The 19,709-nt window shown below is 37.4% G+C and overlaps 1 protein-coding gene across 3 annotated transcripts in view; it reads left to right on the top strand.

Moving 5' to 3' along the window:
* Tti1 (Telo2 interacting protein 1) overlaps positions 1–19,709 on the top strand; it is a 142,456-nt gene that overhangs the window by 7,399 nt on the left and 115,348 nt on the right. For all 3 annotated transcript variants that reach the window (XM_089101993.1, XM_089101991.1, XM_089101992.1), the window contains exons 2-3: positions 18,008–18,223; positions 18,722–18,852. In XM_089101993.1, coding sequence (XP_088958119.1) covers positions 18,033–18,223; positions 18,722–18,852 — 322 coding nt within the window. In that variant the 5' untranslated portion in view covers positions 18,008–18,032. The remainder of the gene's footprint in view (positions 1–18,007; positions 18,224–18,721; positions 18,853–19,709) is intronic.

The raw sequence follows: 19,709 nt of genomic DNA, 5'->3' as shown, positions 1-19,709 counted from the left end.
GAAAGCTCTGATGGGGTTTTTATCCTAAAAGACCTAATTTCAAGAACTTTTGACTACATTGAACAAAATGGATGTCTCAAAATTTTGATTGGATGTGTTTGGGGAAATGGTGGGCGTCAGAGGGGGGTTAGTTGCCCATTTCAAGAAAAACCTTATATGCCCCCAGGGCATAACTTATAACCCTTGCCCTGAAGACTATGGGGAGAATGTCCTTCTCAAAGGTATAATTTCCTGAACTTTAAACTTTATGGAACAAAATGGCTATCAAGAAATTTTGATTGGATATATTTGGGGAAATGGTGGGCGTAGAAGGGGGGGGGGGCTGGTGCCTTCCAATCACTTTTGACTGTTAAAAAGGGCACTAGCCAATTCAATTTCCAATCGAATGACTTATTTTTGAAGTTTCTACGACGACGCGTTCAGTAAAAACCTTACAAGCCCCCAGGGCATAACTTACAACCCTTGCCTTGAGGGCTGTGGGGAAGTGTCCTCCTCAAAAACATAATTTCTATCTGGAAATCCACAACATTGAACAAAATTGCTATCTAAAAATTTTGATTGGATTTGTTTGGGGAAAAGGTGGGCGAGAGAGGGGGGCTAGTCACCCTCAAATCACTTTTGACTATTAAAAAGGGTACTAGACCTTTGAATTTCCAATCGAATGAGCCCTTTTTCAAGTTTCTACGACACAGATTTCAATAAAAACTTATATGCCCCCAGGGCATAACTTGTAACCCTAGCCCGGAAGACTGTGGAGGGAGCGTCCAGCTCAAATTTTTAGTTTCCTGAAATCAAACCGTGGGGAGCAAAATATCTATCCCAAAATGTGGATTGGTAGTGTTTGGGGTAATGATGGGCGTGGACGGGGTGATTGTTCCCTTCCAATTACTTTCAACTTTTAAAAAGGGCACAAGCCATTTCAATTTCTAATCAAATGGGCCCTTTTTGCAGTTTCTACGATAACGCGTTCTATAAAAACTTTATTTGGCCCCAGCGCATAACTTACAACCCATGTCCTGACGGCTCTGAGGGGGTTGTGATCCTCAAAGACCTAATTTCCCGACCTTAAAATTGCGTTTAACAAAATGGCTACCTAAAAATTTTGACTGGTTGTGTTTGGGGGACTGAGGGGGGGGGGGGGGGGGCTAGTTGCCCTCCAATCCCTTTCGACTATTAAAAAGGGCAATAGCTCTTTGAATTTCCAATCGAATGAGCCTGTTTTGAAGTTTCTACGACAACGCCTTCTATAAAAACCTTATATGCTCCCAGGCCATAACTTAAAACCCTTGCCCTGAGGGTTGTGAGGTAGTGTCCTCCTCAAAAACATATTTTTTATACGGAAAACAACTACGCTGAACAAAATGGCTATCTCAAAATTTTGATGGGATGTGTTTGGGGGGATGATGGGCGTGGGGGGGGGGGGGGGCTAGTGGCCCTCCAATCACTTTCGACTCTTAAAAAGGGCACTAGCTCTTTGAATTTCCAATCGAATGAGCCTGTTTTGAAGTTTCTGCGACAACGCCTTCTATAAAAGCCTTATATGCCCCCAGGGCATAACTTAAAACCCTTGCCCTGAAGGTTTTGGGGCAGTGTCCTCCTTAAAAACATATTTTCTATCGGGAAATCAACTACGCTGAACAAAATGGCTATCTCAAAATTTTAATTAGATGTATTTGGGGGACTGATGGGCGTGGGGGGGTGGTAATTGCCCTCCAATCACTTTCGACTTTTAAAAAGGGCACTAGCCCTTCGAATTTCCAATCAAAAGAACCTGTTTTGAAGTTTCTCCGACAATACCTGCTGTAAGAACCGTATTTACACCCAGGTTATGACTTAAAGCCCTTGCCCGGCTGGTTCTGGGGGAGTTTCCTCCACAAAACCATCTGTTCTATCTGTAATACAAGTCCTTTGAACAAATTGGATACCTCACAATTTGAAGGGGATGGGTTTGGGGGAATGATGGGCGTGGGGGGGGGGGCTAGTTGCCCTCCAATCACTTTCGACTATTAAAAAGGGCATTAGCCACTCCCATTTCAAATCGAATGAGCCCTTTTCGAAGTTTCTAGGACAATTCCTTTGATACAAAGTGCCCGGGTATGGAGAAACCAAAAACACATTGTGCCCACATTGTTCTTTACTTAGGCAGCGTTAACGCGCTGCCTATGACTGGTGTTGCCCAAGTTGTGTATTTTATTGCCCCCCTTCCTTTCTTCATATGTCCCTGAAATTTTTTTAAATGTATACATTATCAAATTCTTTTTTACCTTTACTAGTTTTTTATCTTTTTAACTTACTTGGACTAGTAAAAGAACTAATAAAATTAAACTGAATATTTGATATATAATGATATTAACTGCTGAAAGCTCACCAGCTCAAGATTTTGTTTCACTCAGGGCCAGATTTAAAGCCTTGACACTTCTAGGCCCAAGTGTTTTTCCTGCTTCGTTTCTGCAAGATTTTTTGGAAAATCTCCAAACTTCGGGAATCGAACTTACAACCCTTGTCCTGAGGGCTGTGAGGAGGTTGTCATCCTCAAAGACCTAATTTCCAGAACTTAAAACTACGTTGAACAAAATGACTATCTCAAAATTTTGATTAGATGTGTTTGGGGGAATGATGGGGGCGGGGGGGGGGCTAGTTGCCCTCCAATCCCTTTCGACTATTAAAAAGGGTAATAGCTCTTTGAATTTCCAATCGAATGAGCCTGTTTTGAAGTTTCTACGACAACGCCTTCTATAAAAACCTTATATGCTCCCAGGCCATAACTTAAAACCCTTGCCCTGAGGGTTGTGAGGTAGTGTCCTCCTCAAAAACATATTTTTTATACGGAAAACAACTACGCTGAACAAATTGGCTATCTCAAAATTTTGATTGGATGTGTTTGGGGGGATGATGGGCGTGGTGGGGGGGGGCTAGTTGCACTCCAATCACTTTCGACTATTAAAAAGGGCACTAGCTCTTTGAATTTCCAATTGAATGAGCCTGTTTTGAAGTTTCTGCGACAACGCCTTCTATAAAAGCCTTATATGCCCCCAGGGCATAACTTAAAACCCTTGCCCTGAAGGTTTTGGGGCAGTGTCCTCCTCAAAAACATATTTTCTATCTGGAAATCAACGACGCTGAACAAAATGGCTATCTCAAAATTTTAATTAGATGTGTTGGGGGGAATGATGGGCGTGGGGGGGTGGTAAGTGCCCTCCAATCACTATCGACTATTAAAAAGGGTACGAGCCCGATGAATTTCCAATCGAATGAGCCTGTTTTGAAGTTTCTCCGACAACGCCTTCTATAAAAGACTTATATGCCCCAAGGGCATAACTTAAAACCCTTGCCCTGAGGGTTGTGGGGGAGTGTCCTCCTCAAAAACATATTTTCTATCTGGAAATCAACTACGCTGAACAAAATGGCTATCTCAAAATTTTGATGGGAGGTGTTTGGGGGAATGAGGGGCGGGGGGGGGGGCTAGTTGCCCTCCAATCACTTTTAACTATCAAAAAGGGCATTAGCCACTCCCATTTCAAATCGAATGAGCCCTTTTCGAAGTTTCTAGGACAATTCCTTTGATACAAAGTGCCCGGGTATGGAGAAACCAAAAACACATTGTGCCCACATTGTTCTTTACTTAGGCAGCGTTAACGCGCTGCCTATGACTGGTGTTGCCCAAGTTGTGTATTTTATTGCCCCCCTTCCTTTTTTCATATGTCCCTGAAATTTTTTTAAATGTATACATTATCAAATTCTTTTTTACCTTTACTAGTTTTTTATCTTTTTAACTTAATTGGACTAGTAAAAGAACTAATAAAATTAAACTGAATATTTGATATATAATGATATTAACTGCTGAAAGCTCACCAGCTCAAGATTTTGTTTCACTCAGGGCCAGATTTAAAGCCTTGACACTTCTAGGCCCAAGTGTTTTTCCTGCTTCGTTTCTGCAAGATTTTTTGGAAAATCTCCAAACTTCGGGAATCGAACTTACAACCCTTGTCCTGAGGGCTGTGAGGAGGTTGTCATCCTCAAAGACCTAATTTCCAGAACTTAAAACTACGTTGAACAAAATGACTATCTCAAAATTTTGATTAGATGTGTTTGGGGGAATGATGGGTGTGGGGGGGGGGCTAGTTGCCCACCAATCACTTTCGACTATTAAAAAGGGAAATAGCCCTTTGAATTTCCAATCGAATGAGCCTGTTTTGAAGTTTCTACGACAACGCCTTCTATAAAAACCTTATATGCTCCCAGGCCATAACTTAAAACCCTTGCCCTGAGGGTTGTGAGGTAGTGTCCTCCTCAAAAACATATTTTTTATACGGAAAACAACTACGCTGAACAAATTGGCTATCTCAAAATTTTGATTGGATGTGTTTGGGGGGATGATGGGCGTGGTGGGGGGGGGCTAGTTGCACTCCAATCACTTTCGACTATTAAAAAGGGCACTAGCTCTTTGAATTTCCAATTGAATGAGCCTGTTTTGAAGTTTCTGCGACAACGCCTTCTATAAAAGCCTTATATGCCCCCAGGGCATAACTTAAAACCCTTGCCCTGAAGGTTTTGGGGCAGTGTCCTCCTCAAAAACGTATTTTCTATCGGTAAAACCACTGCGCTGAACAAAATGGCTATCTTAAAGTTTTGAGTTGATGTGTTTGGGGGACTGAGGGGCGTGGGGGGGGGCTAGGTGCCATCCAATCATTATCGACGATTAAAAAGGGTACGAGCCCGATGAATTTCCAATCGAATGAGCCTGTTTTGAAGTTTTTCCGACAACGTCTTCTATAAAAGCCTTATATGCCCCAAGGGCATAACTTAAAACCCTTGCCCCGAGGGTTTTGGGGGAGTGTCATCCTCAAAAACATAGGTTTTTCTGGAAATTAACTACGCTGAACAAAATGGCTATCCCAAAATTTTGATTGGATGTGTTTTGGGGGAATGATGGGCGTGGGGGGGGCTAGTTGCCCTCCAATCACTTTTAACTATCAAAAAGGGCATTAGCCACTCCCATTTCAAATCGAATGAGCCCTTTTCGAAGTTTCTAGGACAATTCCTTTGATACAAAGTGCCCGGGTATGGAGAAACCAAAAACACATTGTGCCCACATTGTTCTTTACTTAGGCAGCGTTAACGCGCTGCCTATGACTGGTGTTGCCCAAGTTGTGTATTTTATTGCCCCCCTTCCTTTTTTCATATGTCCCTGAAATTTTTTTAAATGTATACATTATCAAATTCTTTTTTACCTTTACTAGTTTTTTATCTTTTTAACTTAATTGGACTAGTAAAAGAACTAATAAAATTAAACTGAATATTTGATATATAATGATATTAACTGCTGAAAGCTCACCAGCTCAAGATTTTGTTTCACTCAGGGCCAGATTTAAAGCCTTGACACTTCTAGGCCCAAGTGTTTTTCCTGCTTCGTTTCTGCAAGATTTTTTGGAAAATCTCCAAACTTCGGGAATCGTGAAAGCCGCAATGCCTAGTGGGCCTATTGGTAAATTGTGGTCTGGTTTCACTGCAATTTTTATTTTATTTTCAATTTTCTAATAAGTACAAAAGAAAATATTTGTAATATAATTTGTTTTAGTAAAGCGCGAAATATGCAGTAGGCCTTATGCTTTTACTGTTATGGGAAAAGGCAGTAGCCAAACTCTTGTCTGTAGTGAAAATATAAGTGTCTGAACAGTTTTGAAAAGAAATCATAAATTAAACTGAATTCCCATGATTTTTGGGGAACATATTGTTATTAATTTTTTTTGGGTGGGAAGGGTGAGTTATGCCATGGAGGGAGGGTAAGGGGTCAGCTCCCATGATTTCTAGAATAAATGATCATTAAGAAGTTGCTGTTTTTTTTTGGGGGGGGGGGAGGGGTCGGGCCATGGAGGGAGGGCCACGGGTCAGCTCCCATGATTTATCATTGACATTTTTTGGGGGGAGGGACGGGTATCGGGTCATGGAGGACCAGGGGGTCAGCTTCCATAAGTTTTGGAATGAAATATAGTTAATAAGTTGGTTTTTAGGGGTGTCGAGAGAGGTTCGGGCCAGGGGTGAGTTGTCATAATTTTTGGAATAAATGTCGTTAACAAGTGTTTTTTGGGGGGAAGGGGGTCAGACCATGCAGAGAAGGCAAGGGGTCAGCTCCCTTAAGTTTTGGAATAAGTATCACTAATATGTTTTTTGAGTGGGGTGGGGGTTAGGGTTATCTGATATTTGAAATATTTTTAAAACCCTGGCGTAAAAGCCTTATATGCCCCAAGGGCATAACATACAACACTTGCCCTGGGCTCTGGGGGTTGTGTTGATCCTACAATTTCCTACAATCTTTTGATTCATTTTGACAAAATGGCTATCTAAAAAATTCAATTGGATGGATTTGGGGTTAACAGAGCAAGGGACTAGCTGCACTGCGGTCCCTTTTGACTCTTAAAAAGAGAACTAGAACTTTCAATTTCCAACGGAACGAGCCCCCCTCCGGTGTTTATATGCTCCTTCCTTCCATAAAAACCTTATATGCCCCAGGGCACAGTTTACAACACTTGTTCCAGATTCTGGGGGGTTGTGTACACCCTGGAGGTTTGTTATATGATCTTTGGTATATTTCAGACAAGATTTCCAATGAAGTGAGCCACTTGTTGAATCGTATGACTTGGAATATTTTTTGTAGTATTGTGCCCTGGTTTATTTTGTTAGTGTTACATTCTGTTGTTGTTTCAGAGTGTATTTTGGAATTTTTTGTTGGAACGTATGAATTGGAATATTGTTGTAGTGTTGTGCCGTGGTTTATCTTGTCAGTGTTACGCTCTGTTGATGTTTCAAAGTGCATTTTAAATTTTTTGGTTGAAATGTATGACTTGGGATATTTTTTGTAGTGTTGTGTCGTGGTTTATCTTGTCAGTGTTACATTCTGTTGATGTTTCAAAGTGCATTTTGAGATCTATTTTCGTTGAAACGTATGACTTGTATTATTTTTGTAGTGTCGTGACGTAGTTTACCTTGTTAGTGTTACATTCTGTTGATGTTTCAAAGTGCATTTGGGAATTTCTTCGTTGAAACGTATGACTTCAATATTTTTTAGTGTTGTGTCGTGGTTTATCTTGTTAGTGTTACATTCTGTTGATGTTTCAAAGTGGATTTGGGAATTTTGTCGTTGAAAAATATGATTTTTCAATATTTTTTAGTGTTGTGTCGTGGATTATCTCGTTAGTGTTACATTCTGTTGATGTTTCAAAGTGCATTTTGGAATTTTGTCGTTGAAACGTGTGACTTTGAATATTTTTGTAGTGTTGTGTCATGATTTATCTCGTCAGTGTTACATTCTATTGATGTTTCAAAGTGAGTATTGGATTTTTTTTTCGTTGAAACATATGACTTGCAATGTTTTTGTATTGTTGTGTCGTGGTTTATCTTATCAGTGTTACATTCTGTTGATGTTTCAAAGTGCATTTTGGATTTTTTTGTTGAAAATATCAATCCCCATGTTCCAACTGATTAAATGATTTCCAACCCTTTCCGCATGAAAGCACAAGCATCTTTAGTCTTATTGATTCTTGCATTATTAAATGCACCTGAAAGTTTTCCGCACTAATGCGGTGTAAACACTTAGATGTTACGTAGTTTTGCTGTTAGAGTTTCTTTATGTAAATAATTATCTATTGAAGAATCGTCCTAGATTCATAAAGCTAGAAAGGCACTGGCTTTTATGTATACAAAATTTATTGACAAAAAAACGTTATAAAACAATGAAATCACAGAGAAAGCAGTTAAAAACACGACTAAACATAAAAAACCTGATATAGGCTAAACTATAAGCAAAATATGCGCGAATTATAGAAAGGTATGGGTCCTAGCAACCAGCAATTCCAGAGACAGGGGTTGATATTAGGGCTAAATTTAAACCTTATTATACCTAATACTTCATGATTTATTATTTCTGAGAGTTTTAACAAAAATACATCGTTTCTTTGAGCCAAGACTGTGAATATTTCACACCATTATGACAAAGTGCCCTCACCATCCCCCTAGCAATCATTTCTAGAGGGCAGGGTTGATATTAGGTGCAAATTTTTAGGCACTATTAAGAACTTTTTAACAAAAATACATCGTTTCTTTGAGCCAAGACTATGAATATTTCACACCACCGTGATAATATGCGTCAGCCCTCTACCCCCTAGCAGGCAATTCCAGAGGATATGGCTGATATTCGATGCAAATTTAAGTCCTATTAAAAACTTTTTAAAGAAAATGCATCGTTTCCTTGAGCCAAGACTATGAATATTTCACACTATCGTGACAAAATGCCCCCACCTCCCCTAGCAATGATTTCCAGACGGCTGGGTTGATATTAGGTGAAAATTTTTAGGCACTATTAAGGACTTTTAACGAAAATACATCGTTTCTTTGAGCCAAGACTATGAATATTTCACAACATCGTGACAATATACGGCTCCCCCCTCCACCTCCATAAGAATCATTTCCCGAGGGCAGGGTTGATATTAGGTGCAAAATTTTTAGGCACTATTGAGGCGTTTCAGAGAGTCCGTAAGGAAAATATAGCGCTTTTGTGCCAAGACTATGAATATTTCACACCACCGTGATAATATGCGGCAGCCCCCTACCCCCTAGCAGGCAATTCCACGGGGTATGGCTGATATTATATCCAAATATAAGTCCTATTAAGAACTTTTTAATGAAAATGCATCGTTTCCTTGAGCCAAGACTATGAATATTTCACACCATTGTGACAAAACGCCCCACTAGCAATCATTTACAGAGGGGAGGGTTTTAAATGTTCAAAATAGGGATAAAATGCTTTTTAATAGACAGTTTATAGAAATTCACAAAAATACTAGATATTTCGGTCACATATACAGTTACCATCATCAGTAGTAAAACTAAACTAAAACAATTTAAAACAATAGTTTATATACGAAATCAAATAAAACCACATATTGTTTAATTTTCTAATTCTTTTCAAAGCAAAGGTGAAATATAGCCTCTTTGACCTTCATGGTTTTGGTTTATTAGCGTTCAATGATATAATACTTGTACAGAATTCAACTACACTGAGTGAATTGAAATTTACTCTGTCAGATTTTAATAAATTACTATAGATAGAATTCAGCCCAAATTCACTTGTGTCCTGATTCAAAGCAATATTCTTGAATAAGATTTCCTTTATTTCAAGAGTTTCACGAAAAGTTTGCTTTAAACCCCGATCCTTAGAAATCAAAGTGACATTCTCGAACATAATAAAATGGTCTGGAAAATTGAAAATATGTTCTGAAAGGGCTGAAGTAAAATCTTCGAACTTAGAATCTTGCTTTAAAGCCGAAGAAACAGAATCTTTATGCTGTACTAATCTCATTTCCAATTTCTGGTTAGTACGTCCCACATATGAGCTTCCGCAAGTACATGGGATCTGATAATCCCCACTTTATTGTCCCAATGAAGTTAGATCCTTCCAAGAATTTAGAAAACTACCCAAAGTATTATTACTCTTTAAAGCTACCCCTAGATTATTACTCTGTAAAATTCCTTTAAGTTTTTTACTTAGCCCGGGTACATATGGTAAGGAACAAAACACATCCTTCTCCCGAGTTGTCTCCAAAACTTCCTTAGATATCTCTAGAAACCTTTTCTTCTTTTTGAATGTCTGGTTAATTAACCACTCTGGATACATGTTGGTTATTAGTATTTTTCTGAGAAAAGACAGCTCCTCATCAAAAAAAATTTGGAGAGCAAATACTAAAAATCTGGTTAGTTAAAGAAATGATCAAACCAACTTTTACTTAGCAAGCGTGACCGGAGCTATAAGAAAAACAAATTACTGTTATTTGTTGGTTTTCTGTAAATTTTAAAATCAAGAAATTTTCAAATCAAAACTATTTTAAAATCTAGATTATTACACAACACTACAAAAATGTTGGAAGTCATATATTTCAACGAAAAAAAAAATCCAAAACGCACTTTGAAACATTAACTTAGTGTAACACTAACAAGATAAACCATGACGCAACACTAAAAAAATATTCCAAGTCATACTCTTAAGCGAAAAAAAATTCCAAGATGTACTTTTAAACATCATTAGAATGAAAGGATGACAAGATAAACGACGAAACAGCACCACGAAAATATTCCATGTCATACATTTCAGTGAAAAATTTCCAAAATGCTCATTTAAAAATCAAAAGAGGTAATACTGAAAAGATAAACCACAACACAACACTACAAAAATATTCCAAGTTATACATTTCAAGGAAAATATTCCAAAATGCACTTTGAAACATCAACAGAATGCAACACTGTCAAGATAAATCACAACACAACACTACAAAAATATTCTATGTCATACTTTCGACGTAACACCTTTAAATTAGGTGTTGTTTTCTTAGACCACACTGCCGTTCTAAGACGAACAAATAAACTTTCAAATGGGGATAAATCCATTTATTTAGATAGTGAAAAAAAATATCTGGACTTTTGTACCTGTTTTTCCACTGTCTAAATAAATGGATTTATCCCCATTTGAAAGTTTATTTGTTCGTCTAAGTCATACGTTTAAACGAAAAAATTCAAAAATGCACATCATCAACATAATGTAACAGTGACAAGATAAACCATGACACAACACTACAAAATATTCCAAGTCATGTGTTTCAACGAAAAAAATTCCAAAATGCACTTTGAAACATCAACAGAATGTAACACTGACAAGATAAAGCAGGAAACAACACTAAAAAAAAATCCAAGTCACAAGTTTCAAAGAAAATATTTCAAAATGCACTTAGAAACATCGACAGAATGTAACAATGACAAGATAAACCACGACACAACACTACTAAAATATTCTAAGCCATACGTTTCAACGAAAAAATTCTTGAATGTAATTAGATACATCAGAAGAATATGAAATAGACAGGATAAACCCCGGAGAAATGCCACAAAAATATTCCAGGGACCACATTTCAACAAAAAAAATTCTAACATTTACCTAGAAATATAAACAGAATGTAATTCTGACAAGTAAAACCACAACACGACACTAAAAAAATTCCAGATCTTACGTTTTAACGAAAAAATTCCAAAATGCATTTTGATATATCAACAGAATGTAACACTGACAAGATAAACTACGACATGACACTACAAAAATATTCCAAGTCATACGTTTCAACGAAAAAATTTCAAATGCACTTTGAAACGTCAACAGAATGTAACACTGACAAGATAAACCACGGCACAACGATACAAAAAATATTCCAAGTCATACGTTTCAACAAAAAATTCCAAAATGCACTTTGAAACATCAACAGAATGTAACTCTGACAAGATAAACCACGGCACAACACTACAAAATATTCCAAGTCATACCTTTCAACAAAATAATTCTAAAATGCACTTTGAAACATCAACAGAATGTAACACTGACAAAATAAACCACGGCACAATACTAAAAATAATATTCCAAGTCATACATTTCGACGAAAAAATTCAAAAATGTACTTTAAAACCTCAACAGAATATAATACGGACAAGATAAACCACGGCACAACACTACAAAAAATATTCCTAAATCATATTTTTCCACAAAAGAAATTTCAAAATATACTTTGAAACATCAACTGGACGTATCACTGACAAGATAGACGTCAGAGGGCTCTGTTTATAATCCCATGTTAATATCCCTATGGATATTGCAGAAATCCAGTTGCTGGCCTTTCCCTGTGGCTGCCTTTAAAATGCCATGTTAATTTCCCTATGGGTGCCTTTAAAATCCCATGTTAATTTCCCTATGGCTGCTTTTAATATCTCATGTTAATTTCCCTATGGCTGCCTTCAAAATCCCATGTTAATTTCCCTATGGCTGCCTTTAAAATCTCATTTTAATTTCTCTATTATTGCTACTTGTCTATTATTCCCAACCACACTCCAATTAATTATACTGAAACGCAATTGTGTCATAACACGTGGAATCTTGCCTGGAAAAGAAATTGTGGCACCTGGTCACGGAAACAGGAATACGCCGTTAAACCTTCTTTTTGCGCCGTTAAATCATTGGAAGAAAGGAGTAGTGGCTATGGGCACCTTTAAAAGTAATCATGGCCCCACCTCTGCTTCCAATGGCAACTAGCCTCCCCCCACCAACCGTAAGGCAAAAAGGCTCCAGTGTTTTTTATTTTTCGTAGAGGCACTTCGTGTGGAAGGGATGATCGTATAAACTTCTGAGGGTGCACATTCGTTTGGAAATCGGAATTTCTAACGCCCTTTATAAGAGTCAAAAGTGATCGGATGGCAACTAGCCCCTCTCCTAATGACCTTTTTTCTCCAAATACATCCGATGAAAATTTTTAGTCTTTTTGTTCAAAATAATTTAAAGACACAATAACGAAAACTCCGGGGTTAATACAACCCCCCAGAGCCCGGGGGCAAGTGTTGTAAGTTATGCACGATGTGCATATAAAGTTTTTATGTAAGGGATGGTCGTATAAACTTCAGAAGTGGCTCACTTGATTGGAAATTAAAAGTTCTAGTTACTTTTTTTGGAGTTAAAAGTGAAAGGGGGGCGTCTACCCCCCCTCTCATACACACTCTCTTTTTCCAGACGCATTCAATTAAATTTTTGAGATAGTCATTTTATTTGAAATAGTCCAACGACCAAATAGCAAAAATTTTGGGGTCAACATCCCCCCCCCCTCTCCCCCATATCCTGGAGGAAGGGTTGTAACTTATGCCCGGGGTATATAAAGTTTTTTTTTGGAAAAGATAAACTTCGGAGGGGACTCACATCACAAGAAATTTATAGGGTCAAAAGTAATCTGCTGGCGACTAACCCCCCCCCCCCCCCGCACCAACTGTCTTTTCCACAGATTAGTCCCATAGAATTTTTGATATTGTCATCTTGTTCGAAATATACCAAAGGTCATATAATAAAACTCCGGGGTTTACACAACCCCCCAGAATCCGGGGGCAAGTGTTGTAAAATGTGCCCCTGGGGCGTATAAGGTTTTTATGGAAGGAATAATCGTATAAACATCAGATTGGGCTCGTTCCGTTGGAAATTGAAAGTTCTAGTTCTCTTTTTAAGAGTCAAAAGGGACCGCAGTGCAGCTAGTCCCTTGCTCTGTTAACCCCAAATCCATCCAATTGAATTTTTTAGATAGCCATTTTGTCAAAATGAATCAAAAGATAAGACGTAGAAGTTTGTACAACTTTTTCGATACGAAGGGCCCTGCTCTAAAGGAAAAAATTAATAAATAATACATTGTACCAACATCGTTCTTATATGCCCCCCAGGGTATAACTTAAAACCCTTGCCCTGAGAGTTGTGGGGGAGTGTCCTCCTCTTTACTTAGGCCCCGGTTCTTGTCTCGTTCTCGAGTGTCCCCGTTCTTTACTTAGGCAGCGCGATCCTGCTGCCTATGATTTATACAACAACTTTCCATATAAACCTTATATGCCCCCAGGGCATAGCTTACAACCCTTGCAGAGAGGGCTCTGAGGTGGCTATCATCCTAAAAGACAAAATTTCCAGAACTTTCAACTACGTTGAACAAAACGGATATCTCAGAATTTTAATTCGATGTGTTTGGAAAAATGGTGGGCGTGAGAGGGGTGTTAGTCGCTCTCCAATCACTTTTAACTATTAAAAATGACACTAGCCCTTTCAATTTTCAATTGAATGAGCTTCTACCTTTTGAAGTTTCTACGATAACGCTTTCAATTAAAACTTTATGTGCCCCCAGGACATAACTTACAACCTTCGCCCTGAGGGCTGTGGGGGGAGGGGTTGTCATCCTTTAAGACTTATTTTCCAAGACTTTCAACTGCGTTGAATGAAATGGCTATCTAAAAATTTTGATTGGATGTGTTTGGGGAAAAGGTGGGCGTGAGAGGGGGGTTAGTTGCCCTCAAATCACTTTCGTCTATTAAAAAGGGTACTAGTCCTTTGAATTTCAAATTGAATGAGCCCTTTTTCAAGTTTCTACGACAAAGATTTCAATAAAAACCTTATATGCCCCCACAAAATGGCTATCTCAAATTTTCATTGGATGTGTTTGGGGGAAAGATGGGTGTGTGGGGGGGGGGGGCCTAGTTGCCCTCCTATCACTTTCGACGATTAAAATGGGCACTAGCACTTTGAACTTCCAGATGAAATAACTTATTTTGAAGCTTTTATAACAAAATTTTTATCAAAACCTTATATACCCCAGGGACATAACTTTAAAACCCTTACCCAGAGGCATGCGAGGGAGTGTCCTTCTCAAAAGTATATTTTCTATCTGGAAACTTACAACACTGAACGAAATGGCTATCTCAAAATTTTGATTGGATGTGTTTGGGGGAATGCACGGCGTGGGGGGTCTAGGTGCCCTCCAATCACTTTCGACTATTAAACAGGGCACTAGCCCTTTTAATTTGCAATCGAATTAGCCTGTTTTGAAGTTTCTACGAGATCGCCATCTATAATAACCTTGTATGCCCCCAGGGCATAACTTAAAACCCTTGCCCTGAGGGTTTTGAGGGAGTGTCCTCCTCAAATACATATTTTCTCTCTAGAAAACAACTACGCTGAACAAAATGCCTATCTCAAAATTTTGATTGGATGTGTTTGGGGGAATGATGGGCGTGGGGGGGGGCGTGTTTTCCTCCAATCACTTTCGACTATTAAAAAGGGCACTAGCCCTTTGAATTTCCAATCGAATGAGCCTGTTTTGAAGTTTCTACGACAACGCCTTCTATAAAAACCTTATATGCCCCCAGGGCATAACTTAAAACCCTTGCCCTGAGTGATGTGGGGGAGTGTCCTCCCCAAAAACATATTTTCTATCTGGAAATCAAACACGCTGAACAAAATGGCTATCTAAAAATTTTGATTGTATGTGTTTGGGGGAATGATGGGCTTGGGGGGTTTCTAGTTGCCCTCCAATCACTTTCAACTATTAAAAAGGGCACTAGCCACTCCCATTTCTAATCGAATCAGCCCTTTTCGAAGTTTCTACGACAACTCCTTCGATACGAAGTGCCCGGGTACGGAGAAAAAAACAAAAAACAACACATTGTGTCCACATCGTTCTTTATTTAGACAGCGCTAGCGCGCTGCCAATGATAATTGTTAAGTATGCGAGTTTGCTTTTTTTTTTTTTTTTTTTTTGGTACTTGATGTACTCCGCTTCTTTTTTATAGTGGGTAATAAATAAATTATTATTATTATATAGGTTTCATTTATTAATTAAGATAATTTTTTTTTGAGATTGACTTGTAACTGGCAAAATTTAAATATTCATTTGAAATTTTTTGGCAACCAATTTTGTGCAATAATTTTAATGTATTTTTTTCCTAAGAATATGCGAGTGGATGAGAATGGGCATGGTTTATGGAAGGGCCGTTTGAAACTGTAAGACAAAACTCATGACAATCTAGGAAGTGGAGTTTAGAGCATTACGTGGCCCAATTTTTTGGCAACCAATTTTCTGCAATAATTTTAATGTATCTTTTTCCTAAGAATATGCGGGTGGATGAGAATGGGCATGGTTTATGGAAGGGCCGTTTAAAAACTATAAGACAAAACTCTTACAATCTAGGAAGTGGAGTTTAGAGCATTACGTGGCCCCACTCCTCTACAATTCTGGGGACGATTTCCTGGTTGCAGGACAGTAAAGAGAGAACTACGGTTCGCAGTAGCTGAAAGTTTAGGAAGTTTTCCTAAACTTTAAGACATTACCTACTAGTAGGAAGACATTACCTACTGAAAAAATTTTTAAGGTTAATGCTGATTCAGAAATAGATTGTTCAGATTCAATTGAATAATAAATTGTAATTAATGAAACAAATTTTAGAAATTTCAAAAATACCTGAATCCCTTCAAGAATTAAGTCAAATCGAAGGATGATTATACTGACTTACTGACCTTGGTTGAGTTTTTAGAAAATTTGGAATATGCACGAAAAAGTTATACACATTATTAAATCATAAATATCTTAAATTATATACTCCTGTATAATTTAAATTAAATATATAAGTTATAGATAACGCGGCTGGTGAAAGACTATTTAGAGCCCTATAATTTTGTCTTTTGATCAGTATATTCTGTTTATTTCTTGGGTAAGTCTATTTTGGCTAGTTTTGTAGATATATGTTGCATAAATTGCAAAACAATAATTTGTGTTCGTTTTACTTCTCAACTCTGTTCTTTACTTCCACAAGGAAAGATTTTTTTTTAAATTAACCCATAGAAAAGGCTCTCAAGCCTAGAAGACCTCCCGAAATGGCTTATTTCGGCTGTTACTGAGCGTATATTCAATTTGCCCCAAAATTCTGCCCAGTTTGAGGACGCTTCAGTTGTTTCTGAAATCATGGGTCTTTCTCACTGGGCAACAGAAGCTATCAAAAATGCATTTTACAAGTTTGGCAATACATAGAGATATTGCCAATTTGAACATCGATTCATTTATGATTAAATAAAAAAGACAAGTTTTTTTAATTGAACTTAAGGAGAAAAATTAAAACTTAAAACCAACCGAAGTTATTACGTTTCTGTGGGGGGTGGCCCCCTCCTCAACACCTCGCTCTTCATGCTAAATTTTTTAGTACTTTTAAAAAAGCTTCTTATTATTCTAATTAAACGACTCTTGTGTTTCAGCAGTCGTTCTTAAAGAATTCGGACAACATTCTAAATTTAGCGTCAAGAGCAAGGTAATGAGGAGGGGACAACCCTCCTCATATACGTAATAATTTCTGTTTGTTTTAAGTTTTAATGTCGCTTTTTACTTTCAGTTGAAGAAATTTTGTTTTTTTGTTTAATTTCTGATCGTTCCTTAATAATGCGGGGAAATAGGTTTTTTTATTTTGATTTTGCACTTCAATTTTTTGCTAAAATTTTCTGTATATCTTGTATGCTTAGCTGATTGTGGAGCTAACTGATGACCTAGGTTGTTGCTCACTGAATCAGCGCAAAGCTTACTTTTGCACCGCCTCACCAAAAATCCTGGACCAAGGACTTAGCCCGTTTTAAAACCAAATCGGGACTTATTTCGTCTTTTCTTGAGCGCTTTTTTCAGCTCGATGGGTCACCTAGTTATTCTGAAGCTTGAGCATCCCTCTTTTTCTCCCATCCACACTCCCCTGTGAAATTTCAAGGACTTTCAACCTGTGTAATTAGATTCACAGATTAAGGATTTGATACCTCCAATAGCACCCCATCTACCAATTTTCAGTAGAATGGTTGACAGTTTTTTTTATTCCAACACGTAGGGTTTTCCCATGCCTACGCTCCGTTTACGAACTTGTCATGATATTGCTCTGATCCAAGTCAAAAATCCGTGTATGGTTCCAGTTCAAAAAGGTAGCAGGAGAGGAGGAGGGATGGAGGAAAACACAGAGCAGATGTATTTTCAGGCAAAAATTTAAAGAGGACATTCTTCCTACAACCCTCTCTTCCCTCATCTCCTCCCCTGTTCTCCACACTGATAGGTCCAATAAATATACCTTTGGATCTGGCGTGACCGCGCAGTTCTAGGGGCAAGGGCCCCAATTATGCAATTTGTCCTTTTAGTTGAAAAGGTCGGCACGATTTTTTATTTCATATAAGTAGCCTAAGCCAGATACATTCTTAACCATTAATATTTTCTGTGAACAAATCCAAAGTTATTTTAGAGAACCTATATAATTAAGTACTTTCTGTGTTAAAAATTCATTTAATTATACGGAAAATTTTTCTCAGATAAATCAGACTTTTGTATTGTATTTAATTTGGATACGAAATACTTGATGTTAGTCTGCAACCTTTGTGTCTCATTGAAAGATTGTAATTTCAGTGTTCTGATAAAGAAAAATCCCTGATAAAAAGAATAAATGAATTGTCAAGTGTTTAATTTAGTCAGTTATTTTTAAGAGTGATAAAAGAATCGACCTGTAATACTATCTTGAAACTATTAAGTGAAATAGCCAAAAACTTGAAAATATAATCCTGTTTATTGTGAAGGCGTTGCTAAGATTTCGAAAATTATCCACTTTTTAGGATATTCATTCTCTGAGTCTCAAATATGGATGCTGTTATGAACTTGGTAAAAAGTCCTAGCGACGAAACTGTTCTGAATTTGTTGAAGAAGCTGAAATCTCCTGACGGAAATGAATTGCTGAAAATCAGAAAATTTAGGGAATGTCTCATACCAGTACTAAATATGGTGCTCCGAAGTGCTGGTTTCTTACATAATGAGCCGGTCTTGTTTAAAAGGTAAGACGTTTTTGCGATATACTATAGGTAATACTTGCAAATTTTCTTTGGACTGTGAGTTTGTTGCCACTTAAGCAGAGGGGTAGAATACCAAGATATGAATTTTATACTGGTCAACAAAGTAAAATGAATGTCAGGAAGAAAATGTTATGAGCCACAACATAATAAAAATGAAGCGTTATTTTGCGACAATCTATTTATTCAGTAATTACAGGATATTGTGATAAGATTTGGATACATCAAATTCATGAAACAAAAAATTTGTGTCTTAAAATCCGGGCTGACCCAAAATCAGTGTCGATTCTCAGACCATTTTTTTTTTTACATGGCTGTTTCAAATACCAAGAAAGTTGTTTTCTAATGCTATACTATGTGTTCATTGTACTTATATTGTATTCTATTTCTAAGTGTTCATTATACTTGTATTAATTGGATTTAATCTACTGTGTCATGATTCTAAGACGATAAAGAATTATAATTCTTTTTTTTTTGTTTCAGGAGAGAAACAGTTGTTGAAAATCTTGTGCAAATTCTGTCTCTTAGTTTATCGCAAGATTCGTTTGAAAATAAAGAAGTTTTTTTAAGCATTTTAAGTCATCTTTCATTGTTTTTGGATCGCAACGCTCAAGGTAAGGATTCATTCCCAGTTCTGAATGGTCACTTATCTGGACTAATCCTTAGCTGTATGGAGATTTAAGTCCAGGCAGTTTATTTACATAGTATAGTGAATAATTTTTGTGTTAAATAGAAGTCTCGACCAACATGTGAAACAAAACGAAATACTCGGCCAGTTGTAACAGCTGGTAGTGAAAGTCTTCCAACCTTTGAGACTTTTAGGGTTTTTCCCGATGCCCAATTGTTAACTAACTGTCGGCCATCAATTTCCTGTTGCCTCAAGAAAAAAAAAATGTTTTGTGAAAAAAATTGCTTGGACTTTTCAGGAAAGTATTTACTGGACGGAAAATTAAAAGAAAATATGCACGGTTCAAAAAAAAAAACTTTCAGTGAATCCCATCTCTGAAGATATTTTAGGAAAGAAATAAAATAATTTGCAAATTGTAAGAAATGCTACAGGTAATGGATTCTCTGTTAAAGCCTGTTGTATAGAAACTAGTCATCCTGCTGTAAAGTTTCGTCGGTTTACAAATATTGGGCTTCAGATTCTCCATCAATTTTCTCAAATAACGCTAAATCTGTTAAAGAAATTCATTCAAGGTTAGCTAACAGTTTTTTGCTCGCTTGCAGAAGCGCTGTTGTTTGCAAAAGATTGTTTTTAGGACAGCGAAATAATGGCTCAAACCCAATTTGTGATGTTGATTCTTTTTCTAGGCAAATTCTGCATATCCTACTGTGCTAGCCGGTCTCTGAAGATATTATTTGAAAACCAATTGAAGAATTTGCTTTCTGTAAGAAATATTGACAATCTCGATATCTCTGTCAGTTTTTGAATATTTTAGTTCAATTCTCCGACAATTTTCTTAAACAA

The sequence above is a fragment of the Artemia sp. Qi Xiang Cuo genome, chromosome 16 (genome assembly GCF_049724085.1).
Source record: "Artemia sp. Qi Xiang Cuo chromosome 16, ASM4972408v1, whole genome shotgun sequence".
Lineage (NCBI taxonomy): Eukaryota > Metazoa > Arthropoda > Branchiopoda > Anostraca > Artemiidae > Artemia > Artemia sp. Qi Xiang Cuo.
Note: the sequence above shows the minus strand (reverse complement) of the source record. Positions and strands in the feature narration are given on the sequence as shown.